This window comes from Lycium ferocissimum, chromosome 7, assembly GCF_029784015.1.
Source record: "Lycium ferocissimum isolate CSIRO_LF1 chromosome 7, AGI_CSIRO_Lferr_CH_V1, whole genome shotgun sequence".
NCBI classification, from domain to species: Eukaryota; Viridiplantae; Streptophyta; class Magnoliopsida; order Solanales; family Solanaceae; genus Lycium; species Lycium ferocissimum.
This window is the reverse complement of record NC_081348.1, coordinates 3,768,884-3,782,145: the sequence shown is the minus strand read 5'-3', so window position 1 is coordinate 3,782,145 and position 13,262 is coordinate 3,768,884. Positions and strand designations below refer to the sequence as shown.

Below are 13,262 nucleotides of genomic sequence, written 5' to 3'. Positions count from 1 at the left end.
CCATTTTTTAAATGATTTGAGATTTCATCTCGTGAGATGAAATCACATGTCCAAACGCCTACTTAATTTACATAGGGACATGTGACTTCAATAGAAATGCATATTGAAAATACCGGTCACCTTGCTTTTATTGGCACTCGTCAGGACCAAAAACTGTTGGTGAGAACTCAAACAACCATTTCCCTCTTTTTTCTTTTCCATTAACTATAGACGTCAACAAATTCGCAGTTTTAACAGGTTTAACAAAACTTCCAAGTCCTAAGCAGCGCACATGACCTCGAATACAAAATTAAGATACATGAACATATTGGCCAGAGTAAATTACAGAATGATACAGTAAAATTGTCCTTTTCCGGCGTCTACATTCTTTTTGAAGCTCCGTTAACAATAATGCCAAATCGTCAACGGAACTCTCATTGAATGCAGATCTCAACTAGCAAGCATATTATTAAACCAAAAGAAGAAATGTAAAATGCAGTGAATGCTTGAAACACGCTTGGCTTTTTTCTTTTTCACTTTTTTTCTCTCTTCTAAACTTTTTTTTTTTTTTTCCTTTTAGACTTTATCAAGAATGAAATTTCAAAGGTCTCTAATCCAATAAACAACCCATCCACCTTCTATTCACAGATTCCAGCTCGAACTTGACACAACTCCTTCAGCCACCTGTCTCGAACAATCTAATAATAACTACTTCAAAACCCTAACCCAAAAACATTTACTCCGTGCCTTTTGCTCCCAACTCTATGGCAAGAACAATAATATAAAGCAAAACCAGTTACTCCGTTCATGATTACGTGACCTGCCCATGTACCCGCCCAACCCCAGCACATCTCGGCTGATTCACCAGATGAAGCAATCAAGTACGGTGCCAAGAATGTCTGTTATACTTCAACCCTCCTCAAAAAGAGCTGGATTCTCGAAGAGATAGGACGGGAGGTAGCTGCTATAATCAACTAAGCCGCACTAGAATTTCCATTTGTCTTAGATTCTGTTCGTACATATGTCATACTCCGAGGAATGGGAGAAGAAACTGCATTACTTGAGGGTGTTGCCAAACCAGAGTTCTCAGTTGATGTGGGCTGAGCATCTCGTTTCCACTGCATACTTCTAGCACCAGGCCTGACTGGGAGCCGGGACCTGTACAAAGTGGGGATGCCTCTAGGAAAAGGAACCCGACCAAACCTAGAAACGGCAAAGGGACCACCTCTGGCAACACGAGGCCATACAGTGACAGACGCTACTTCAGGAGTAGCAGAGCTTTTCCTCACAACCTGTAATAAAGAACAATACTCTGTGCTTAAATGAACAAAGAGGTCCCTCAAAAAAGGAGATGTAGAAATGCTAAAAGAGCCTTGTATAAATTGCTAAGAGAACAGGGTCTTTTTCTACTCGGTGTTTGATACTTCAGTTGCCAAAGAGGAGATTTGCCAACAATGTAGTAGCATAAATTACAAAAAGAATGGGACCTTCTTTTTAAGTCTTCTATTCTTCAAATTTCCCCTACTCATAAGGGGATGGGGGCATCAAATTAGTTATATAATTTGCATCACATGGTGAAGAGGATATTTAAGCAATCGTAAAAGATTACCAAAAATTTCGTAATATTGTTGGCAAAGAGAGACGGTACGGAACTTTTTTTTCTTTTTAACGAGTTAACTTTGGTGAACCTTGAACAACTTTTCCATATCATTGAATATGCTTCCTTAAAATTTTAAAAAGGGATAGCAGATTGGATCCACATGATTTACCATTCCAAATCACTAGTGTATTGGTTCCAGAATGAAGGAATGCAATTCTTACCTCACTATGGGTCAGTGCATCATTGTAACTGTGATTCATATATTTGCACACCCACTATTTTTATGTAAGTAGACGTTCTTAATAGACAAGAGCACTTGAATAACCACTTTAAATGAATTTTGAATTGTGTCAACTTGAAATCCTGATTACATAGATTCTAAATCTTCCATATGATCAGAAGTTTGCATTAAACATTAGAATTCTCAAGTTTTTCAAACCCTGGGATTTGAAATTGGTTCATCCAAATGGGCTCAAGAGCATAGGCCCAACATTGGAAATCGAAGAGACAAAAACCCTACTAAACCATCACACATACACATATTATTAACCCTCCCAAACCCCCGAAAAGAAAACCATAACAATGATTGTATAGTAGATATGATTAAGATACCCTTATGGCGCTAAGCCACTATTTGCCTTTTCCAGAGTTACCGCTTATCTTTCCCTAGTTAGTATTCACATTGCATAGAAGGTTGAAGTAAATCCCACATAAAATTTGAGAAGTGCAAGTCCTATACAAAGTGGTTTCTTTTTTGGGATTTTATTTCACAGTGTTTTTCATATTAACAACTTATTAATTTGGAAAATTAACTTTCCCTGAAACCTCACACACTTTTGCTTCAATTCCAAACCATAACATAAACAAGAAATTAAGAAGTTCCCATAAAAGTGACCAAGCAAGACTTAGGTCTCCATACCACTTTCCCACATTTGTACACATCCCAACTAAAATAGGGATGAAAAGCTATGCACCCAGGGTGAAGATTAGTGGTCAATTAAGTGGGTGCAAGCATTGACGACCAGGGTTCAGATTCCAACAGAGACAAACATACACGAAATGATTACTTCCCATCCATCTAAGCCATGGTAGCAGAGTTACCTAGCATACCCAATACCAGTGCCAGTGGGAGGTAGCACTAGCAGGTACTGGTGAAATAGTCAAAGTGTACTCATAAGCTGCCTGCAGGTCTATAAGCATTGTTGGTTTATACTGCAAACAAACTTCTTACTGGTACTTCCATCACATGCTTACCTCTGAAAAGTGTTGCACGTGCTACGGAATGCTTCTGCATATATTCATACTCCACTTACTGAGCATTGTTTGCACTCCCTTTCCACCCTTGTTTTAGCAATTGACTTTTGGGAAACAGTAAAAATGTTTGATTATTATTATTTTTTTGGGACAATGTTTGATATTTTTTTATAAGGTAGTATTCGGGTCTATTTGCGCACACCTTGACTATTTCACCTGTTACATACTACCTCTTACCAGCACAAGTGAGAGTTACCCAAGCTAATAAGAAATCTCGTAGCATTTTTTGTATCTACTGGAATACGATCCCCGATCTCGCATAGTTTTTATCCACCTCATTGACCGCAAAGTCAAAGATGTGATGTTTTCTATATTTTTTGTGATAAAATTCACCTAGTTGCAAGTGCTAGTTTTGGAAGAGTGAGCTTTTACTTATGATGAGGGCTTCAAACATTCTACATAATTAACATCTTGTACCTCTTGCAGAAGGCTTGGGAGTGCACTATCCTATATGTGGACTTTCAGCAGTCAACAGTAAATTGAAACTGCAAGGAACAGATCAAACCTCTTATATCTTATTTACTTTAAAGTTGTATCGGATGGTTGTTTCCCATTTTCATACAGTCCACTTCCAACCCAACCAATTACAAAATTAGCAGGTTGTCATCAGTAAGAAAATCAGATAACTTGTAGCTGAAAAAGTAACTGCCGAAGACTTGAAGGGAGGGTGTTAAAGGCCCAAAACAACAACAAAACCCATAAAAGGAAAGAGTGAACTGTTCCACCTCACATAGCAGTCAAGACAAAATCCATGTGCCAACTTATGACAAATAATATCATCTGCTTTTAAGAACGTACCTTCAGAATGCGTGACATGAACGATGTTCCATCAAGAGATAAAGCATTTTCTGCAGATTCTTTTCTCATGAACTCTACGTAAGCTGACCTGTTTATGTTAAGTGTTTAGACATTAGCACTCAATAATATCAGACAAAGATTGATAAAAGGTGATGAAAACAGTAACTGACCCTTTGGGTTGCCCAGTTGCTGCATCAGTCAGGATGACCACTTTAAGCACTTCCCCAAATTTATTGAAGTGCCGAGAAAGGCTATCCTTGGTAGCAGCAAAATGAACCTGACACAAAGAAAGAAGACAAATTAAATGTTTTTCAGCAATTGAGCGAGAAAGGATATACCTAGTGAATCAGACCAACAGTTAGTTGACAGAAACTTACATTGTTGACAAAGATGGTCCGTGAATCAGCATCTTCTGTAGGTGGACCAGTAGAATACAAACCTGATATACCAGAAAATGACCTACGTATAAGATAAAGAAACAAGATGGCGCCAGGGAATTGCATATTGGGAGTACTACACATCCTATTCAAAAAACAACAGGAGTACTACATATATATTAAAGCAGTGATTAGAGCAATACTTCACCTCACAAATTAAGAGTATCTCAAGCAAAGCACAATGAAAACAATAAAGCCTAAACTCAATCCTACTATTTCCTTAACAAACTAATCTTATAACAAATTAATCTTAATAATTATCTATAAGAAGTTTCGAAGTGCTTTTATTATCCTAGAAAGTAGAAGTGCATGTAATTAGGGAAGACCAAACTCACCCTGATTAATAGAAGCTGTCTTTTGAGAATCCTTCTGTGTGTCCACATATGGGTTGGCCTAAGAAAGGGCATATCGATTTAAGTATTTTCTGATGACCACAAAGATTTTAACAACATAACGAGATCATATCATATTAAAGATATCTTACAATTCCATTAGTAGCTGCAATAGGATTAGTGCTTTCTTTTGTCAACAGCCTGTCAGGTATCTCGGCCAAGCCTTCACTGCTTTGTGCAGATCTCCGATTCTCTATCTCCACCGACTGTCTTGGCTCCTGATACTGAGGTGATTTCCAGGTATTCACATTTAAGGGGACATTCATTGGTTGGTGATGAGCACCAGGAGCAAATGTAGGTCGATCCTGGTCCTTCTGTGACTTGTCCAAAATATCATCGGCATTGTAAGCAACGCCATGCTTGACTATAAGTGGATTCTCACCTATGTTTTTAACAGGTGCACCAGTTCTAGAGGCATCCACAGCCCTTCTATTCACAGCACTGCTACCACGATCAGCCTCATCATCCGATACTGAATCATGAACAACCACAGCATCATCATGCAACATAGATTTCCCAATAAGCTTTCCACTATAATCACTTCCGTGAAGGTAAGTTGAGTAACCCTCGTTTGCATCAGCAAAAGATCGATCTTGTACATCTTCAGCAACAGCTTGCCTAGATTCTTCCAATAGATTTGAAGTATCACGAACGTCAGTAGCACGACCCAGCCTATCAAACACATTAGCCGACGATCTAACTTTGGTTACATCTTTTGCAGCTTCTGCAACAGCTCTAATAGCAGTGGCCAGAGCAGTTGGTGCTCTTGCAACTGACCGTATCCTCTGTGGGCGTTCTTGAAGGGATGAGTCCTCCACAGATGTAGAGACCACAGAGCGAAGACGCTTTAGTGAAGGTGAGGGTTCTAAAGTGGAAGGCCTAGAAGTAGCCACGGCATCTCTTACTGCAAATTGCAGCAACCTCCGAGTAGCAGCAATTGCTGGTTGACGAGTGCTTTCCCTCTATCAAAAGCAAACAATATAATCAAAGGCTGATGATGTGACGCAGTGATTTGGAAATACAAAGCCAAGAGGACTACTCAAAGCATGTTTTCTCTTGCTTTCATAAATTAGATTTAATTAAAAAAAACTCTAGTTCTGAACTTCATTCAGTTTTTATGCAATTCATCTTGCGATCCTAACTTATTTTACTCAATCCTTGTTCAAAAAAGTTATCCAAATTTATCATATACCAAAAAAAAAAATGAATAATGCATTTTAATAAACCCCAGGGTTAGGGTTTAGGGTTTGGGGTTTGGCATATGATAGGGAGTCTGTCTACGTACAGTAATAACAGCAAAGGATTTTGAAAAAGAACTAAAGAGGTAATGTTAGCTAAAAATACCATAACATTAAAAAGACTATTTTAATAAACCCCAATAAGTAAACAGTAGCAACACACTAAAAGGCAACTACAACAACATACCCAGTGAAATCCCACAATGTGGGGTCTGGGGAGGGTAAAGTGTACGCAGACCTTACCCCCACCTCGGAAGATAGGGAGGTTGTTTCCTAAAGACCCTCGGCTCAAGAGAAAAGGTCAGATACGCACAAGCAGTTCAAAGCAGTATGAAAATGAAACTAACGAAAGCGAAAAAGCCAGTATAAAGCAGTCTTTAAAAAAAGCAGTAGCTACCAGCCTACCACAGATAAACAAGATAATCGAAACAAGAAACAACATATAGTAGCAAGAATCAAAGGACAATAAACTATAGATCAAAACTGCGACTACTAGGACGAAGGCAACTACAATTTTCAACAGGCAGTAGTGTGGGATACAACCAGCACAAATCAAACAACAACAATAACATACCCTGTGTAGTCCCACAAGTGGGGTCTGGGGCACAACCAGAGCAAATCACAGGCAGTAGTTCATTTAAACGTCGCTCTAATTGGCATGGGAGTTCAACCAGCTTGAATTTGTGAAGGAAGAAAAATCGGCAAAGTGAAGAAAATATCATGGAGGAAAAAAGCATAAGGTAAATAATACTAGAAACAAAAGAAACTGACTACAGAAACCCCCCCCCCCCCCCCCGCGGAAGGGAGAACTCACGACCTGATCAATATGGCATTCCAAATACATACCATAACATGAAAATAACTATAAAAATTGTAAGGACACAACTTTGTTATTTTTTGTAATCTACGCACAAGTAAAAGTACTGTCAACAATGACAAAAACATTTAAAACTTTCACACTAGTGAATAACTTGACTCTCGGTTAAAACAGATGGAAAAATGTGGAGGAAATTTTTTCCATGAATTTGTGCACACCTCGATTATTCCATTGGGTACTTGCTACCTCCCTCTAGCACAGGTACCAAGTAACTATGTCTACCAAGGATTAGACATATGGGAAGAAATCACCTGGTGTTGGTGTTTTTGGTCTCTGCTGGGATTTGAATCATGGTATCCAAGGTTTGCACTCACTTTATTGACCACTAGGCCCACACACTTAAGTTCTTAGAGGAAAGTGATTTTGCAAATGGCATTACAACCAGGCAAGATGTTCCTACAAATATATCTCATCTCAAAACTTTTAAGAAAATCTACATTCTTCATCAAAAATCTGGGATGATCAATGGGTGGAAAACGTTACGGGCTTTCAAGAATTAATGTGCATTAAATAGTATGTGATGTTAAATTATTTTGCAAGTCAAACTCAACATACCCACCCATCTATACTCGACTAAATAACATCCATAGAAAATTTTATCACCCACATTGTCACCTCGAGTTGCAATCAAGAAACAGTCCAAAAAGTAGCATGACAAATAGAACACAACAGCAAAGCCAGCTCAATAAACCAACCACTCCATAAGCACGTGAAAGGGTGAGTCTTAACTGCATTTCCTGCTCTTCCATAAAGTAAAAAGCAGCTACTTATTTTGCATCACTTAATACAGTAGAAATTGGAACCCAAAGCTTCTATTCAAGTACAAACTTCTTCGTCTCCACCCCCTCCCACAATCAGAAAGAGAGCATCTCTAAGCCCGAAACAGAAAAAATGGCGAACTTATACTTAATGTGTACCTTGACATATTTGCAGACACAGTTGTGTGTAATTATGCCCAGGCTACCAAGTAACACGTCTAACAATAGTTTTTCAGGCTAGGAGATATACAGGCATTAGCTAAATGAAAGAGTTAGATTAGACATGCGCCTTCGGGACAGAATTGATCAAAAGATTAAAAAAAATTGGCACAGCATTCAGCTTGAAAACATGACAAGATTATTCAATTAAGAAATTCTCCTTAATGATATTATGACAACACGGCAGCACTCTCTTGATTCTCAAAACAAAGCAAATGCATAGAAATTCTAGAAACCTTTTTCAGCTTTTCTTCAGGCCGGCTTCTTTTTCTCAGAGGTTCTGGCTGGGGGGAGAGGGATCGCTTTGCATGACCAACTTTTCGATGAGCTTCCTCCTCCTTAGGAGTGCTGTCGGCCAAAGAACTATGTAGAGCAGGGTGTCCATCACCAACCATCCCTTTCCACTCCCTTCGGTGACGGCTTTTAGATTTGTTTAATTTCTCTTTATCAGCATCAGCATCCAGGTGGTGCATATCATTCTTTGCCTCCTGCTCCGCAATAGCGGGTTTTGTTTTTTCCCTTCCTCCTGTATCAGGATCCTTTTGTTGCACATACAGATCTATATTTGATCCCAGGTGATCCCATAGCCTAAAAGCATTACCAAGAATCAGAATAGTAAAATAATACTTAGCTCGGAACACAAATTGTAAGCGAAATATGGCTGTTATATACCAAGCAACAAAGGGGACACTGTCTTCTCCAAGAAAAACATTCAATTCATTTCTTGCTTCTTCTTTACGCCTTCCATTTTTTAACAAGACTATGACATATTCCTGCAGGTGCACAGCAAAGAATTAGCATGATAAACTTCAAGGACAAATTTGACGCACCCATAGGGAACGCCAGATGAAGAAATATCTGCGATAACTAGACTTAAAGTCTAATGTTATACAATAATCGGATACAACTAAAATGAGGCTCTGAAGTTGCACAGAACAATATAATAAATCAAAGAGTAAGTATGATCAACTATCACAGGCAGAAGAAAATACATGGTCTAAACAAACAAACAGTGGGTTCCTCCATATGCATGGCTATGAGATATATCAACATTAATTGTCCCTAGATTCAGAATAACAAAAAATTCCAATAACATAGTACATGAATAATCGATATGTCAAATACAGTCAATTGACAATTCTTGTGCAAGTTGACATTACATGAATATTGACATTACATCAATATCATACTAGCTTTAAGTTCCAAGCCGGAATATAACAGTGTTCTGGTTCCATGAAAAGAACTAGAAGCTCCTTTTAACGTAGAAAAACTGGGAATAGACCTCCTCTACATGACACCAACCACGGCCTGAAAGGACCTCGTAGATGAGGTGGACTTTAGTATGAGAGAACATAACATTCGATACAAGCCCCTTGGGGCTTCTGACCAAATTAGAACTTTTGCATAGAAGTCGCTACTAAAAGATTCTACAGCAGGAAAGAATAGAGAGTTAATATCCATTTTTAACAGTCAATATATTATGTAAACTGCCTTTAAAAAATAAAAAATAAAAAAAAAAACAATGGTGTTCAGGCCAGCTTGCGCGCACCTCGACTAATTTGGGGTATCTGCTACCTCCTACCCACATAGCAACAGGTAACTCTGTCCACTAAGGCTTTGGACAGATGAGAATTTTGGGAACTGGTTATTTAAAACCATAAATCAAAATGAGAAAGTTACAAATCAAATGTATGTGAGCAGTTACACTTGAATGTTAGAGGATGAGCAACTTTTTTACGAGGCAATGTTCAGTAAGAAAAAGCTGATCACTATCAATATAGATTCATAGAATAGGCAGCTTCTCACTACAGTGATAGAGCTCTGCTGCACATACGCAACATAAAATGTGTCCCATAACTTGCACCACCAGATTAGTGCATTAACAATTTAAATGAGCTATGCGTCCATCTTGCCCGACTTTTTAACAAACTTATATTATAAATCAAAGTCGCTCCTTATCTTCAGTCTTAAGGTAAAATGTGATAACCTCCCTAAGCTTTTTAATGGCAGGTTTATGCAGCTTTAAGGTACCTCACTTGACATAAATCTTAAGTGGATTGCATTCTTCAATGTCAGCTCTAAGCAGCTATAAGGTGCCTCACTTGACATGAATCTTTTTGCCCAAAATGACTACACAAAGTTGTGAGAAACAGCGGACTTCTTAAGTGAATTGCATTCTTAAAATCAATTGAACATCAAAATTCTTTTTATATAAGCAAATAAGAACATTAGTCCCCAAACAACAAAGACGGAGCTAGAGGAGACTAATAAGTAGAGAGCTAATACTCGAGTAATATTACTTCTGAGTTGGCCAAAATGAGAGAGCTATAAATGACGGGAGTTTCAAGCAATTTGAAATAAATATGATATAACATGAATATTTTTTGTGTGTTTTACACCACACTGCATACAGGCAGTGCACAGAGACCTTTCCAGATGTCAAATTATAAGACTCGCAAGTCATCAAGTGGTCTTAGAGAGAAATCAGAGTTCCATCAAAAAGTTTTGAGATAGCCAATTGCATGAATCAAGTTAAAAAATAATATTAACAACTAACGTCATATCTAATGAATTCTAAACGTGGTACAAGAAAAAAAGAAGGAAAGAGGTGAAACTTGAAAGGAATATGGCAACTTCTCCAAAAGCAATGCCCAATAAAAAATATAACCAGACACCAACTGACCAGACAAGCATTGTCTAAAACAAGTTAGCAAAATTATTCTTCTATTCATCAGTAAAAAAAAAAAAAAAAAGGTTTACAATGGGAAGGATTTATTGGAAATACACCGATAAATACAGTATAATGATCCAGAATGAGAAATGCAGCAGGTACTTCTTTCAGCAGAATGAATAAAAGCAAGAAGGTTGGGATAAAATACATTATGAAATGCCTTACAAAATTGACCCAAAAAGAGAAACATATAAATTGAAATAAAAGCAGAACATAGGGGATGAATTAAGCGCCGAACTAAGGAATGCCCTGCATAAGACATATATCTTAGGTTCTTCAAGAGAAATTTCTGTGACCAATAGGCAGCCTATTGTCCAATAAAACATTATTATGCTACTGATATAAGAGCATCATTCTTTTCAAGGCCGCTCGGATCCGCAACCAAAAAGAAAATACAATTGGAATTTAACTGCGACACGTTACCCAAATTACTGAAGTAACTCAATGATCAAGCATCTCTAAGGATTGCACGCCTTATAAACAAATACTTGAATAGATTGAAACGCCTATAGTAGTACACAGTTAGTATATTTTTAAACTATTGGCAATAATAACTTTGAAGCTTTTTTCAACTTTTTTGAACAACACATTCAGCAATGCAATTAGTTTATACCAACAATGGCAACAAACCAACTCAAAAATCATGGTAGTGGAATTCCTCAACAAATACTGAAATCAATCCTTTTGAACTCATACCAGAACAAAATTATACCCACACTATTCTTCAGTACAATAACAACAACAATATATGCTGTAATCCAATATTGTTGCTTCTAAACCCTAAGAAAAAAGGCGTACCACGAGAGTATCATCAGTATAGTCACCCATAAACTCCTTGAGTTTCTCATTAACTCGTTCTCGAAGCTTCCCAAATCCTTCTGCACTGAAATTAACCCTAAATGTCCGATCATCTTCTCCATCTCCATCTCCACTCCCCATTATTATTTATTTTACCAAATCCCTAATTCGATAACCCTAAATGTCTTTATTGGGCATAGATGTGCAAATATATATACTTCTAAGAAGTTTTTTTTATTATAGAAAGGAGAAAATAATGAGGATATTATTAATAAATTAAATAATAGGAATTCGAGGAAAATGCTAATTGCTGATTGGATGGGATTTTCCAGGAAATCTAAATTATCATTTCATGGCGGAAAGGAAAGGGGGAAAACGAGAAACCTCGAAAACCTTTGGGGAAAGGAATCGTGGCAAGTGTAAAAAGACTCGTAACCCTATATGTATTATGTATGAGATGAGAGAAGTGACCCATGTTTTTTCAATTAGCCCTTGATGTTTTATATGCATGATAATTAGCCCACTAAAATCATGGTAGTAAAATATTTTTATTCCTAATATATATGGTACATTCAAAAAGAATGACAGTTATTTTTACACATAACTAAGACATCTGAAAATAACACCTACAAAAAATTTATAGGATTATTTTCTTCTAATCAAATTATAAATGTTTATGTTCAAACATTTCCTCCAAATGATAAGCATTGCTTCTTTAGTTCTTTCCAACTTTTATATAATTAAGTTATTTATGTAAATTTAAAAAAAAAATCTTTAATTTATACGGTATCAATGATATATCATGAAGCGCAGTTACACTTTCAAGGACCAATTCAACCATTCATGCATAGCCTACGGTGAACCTGGTGCTCAAACCCTTCCATACCAATCATTTAAAAAACAATATAGTAATTCCATAACTTAGTTAAAGTATACCTATAAGAGAGAGAAATTATCTCAAACTTATCAAGATTCAATATATGGCTATAGAGTGATTTGGTTGGTTGGAATATAATCTAATCATGAATCCATGTATTAAATGTTAGAGTTTGTAATCTCATCACACCTAATGTAGCGTAACCTAACTAATAAAGGCTTAGGCCTCATTTGTTTACATTCAGATTAAGACGCCTGAATCTGAATATTAAGATATGCATTAAGATTAAAAGGTCTGAATCTGAATACACATCTGAATATTAAGATGTTATCTCTAGATCTGAACATTGAATGATTAAAAGTGTTTGTTTTCAATATCTGAACGTGCATAATTTATATGTTTAAACATAATTAATATAAAATTTGGAATTAAACATTATATTAGTAGAATATAGAAAAAAAATATCATTTCAGCAGAATAAAATTATGTTTTGATAGAGAAAAATATTTTAAGGTATGAATATTGTTATATTGGACAATACTTTTCAACTATCTAAAATGCAAATAAATTACATATCAATATTAAAAATTATTGTAACAAGGTAACATGAAATAAAGAAACAAATTAATAAACAAAATAAACGAGGAACAAAATTGAATGAAGATCTTCTACTTTTACTTGATTATAGTCCAGTTATGATAGTCAAATGCACATGCACCGAACAATCTGAGTGATTCTATAAGATTATAAAATCTTACCAGTTTATTGATTCTATAAGATTAAAACTTACTAGTTTAAGAGGATAAAAATTTGGTTGCCAATTGATAGTTGGAGAGGAGAGGGAGGCGTGAAATTTTTTTGCAGGGAAGAAGACGAGGGTGCGTGAAATATGGCAGAAATAAAGGCGTATATATTTTAAGTCTGAATCATGTTAAGACTTTGGTATAGATATGATTCATTCAGACATATTCAGACCTATTAAGAGATTTTAAAAGAAACAAAACAAATATACTTAATAGACTGGATCTGAATAATTAAAATTCAGACGTAAAAAACAAATACATTTAATGGACTGAATCTGAATGATTAAGATTCAGACCTCTATTAAGTGCAAACAAATAAGGCCTTACCTTACTAAAAAATGTTGATTTGAGGCCTTACCTTACTAAAAGATGTGGATTTGGATGAAAATTGAATAGCCTAATAAATATGAAAATTAGGAAAAGCTTTGAGAAGATTATTTT

The 13,262-nt window shown here is 36.4% G+C and overlaps 1 protein-coding gene across 1 annotated transcript; it reads right to left on the bottom strand.

Annotated features, from left to right (window-relative positions):
* Positions 1-272: 272 nt before the first annotated feature.
* Positions 273-11,613, bottom strand: LOC132063129 (uncharacterized). Its single transcript, XM_059455566.1, has 9 exons — positions 11,142-11,613; positions 8,285-8,385; positions 7,849-8,200; positions 4,613-5,482; positions 4,464-4,521; positions 4,069-4,130; positions 3,862-3,968; positions 3,692-3,779; positions 273-1,271 (listed from the first exon to the last, which is right to left on the bottom strand). Exons 1-9 carry the CDS (start codon positions 11,280-11,282, stop codon positions 954-956), a joined length of 2,097 nt encoding a protein of 698 aa, XP_059311549.1. The 5' UTR covers positions 11,283-11,613; the 3' UTR covers positions 273-953.
* Between the last annotated feature and the right edge of the window lie 1,649 nt (positions 11,614-13,262).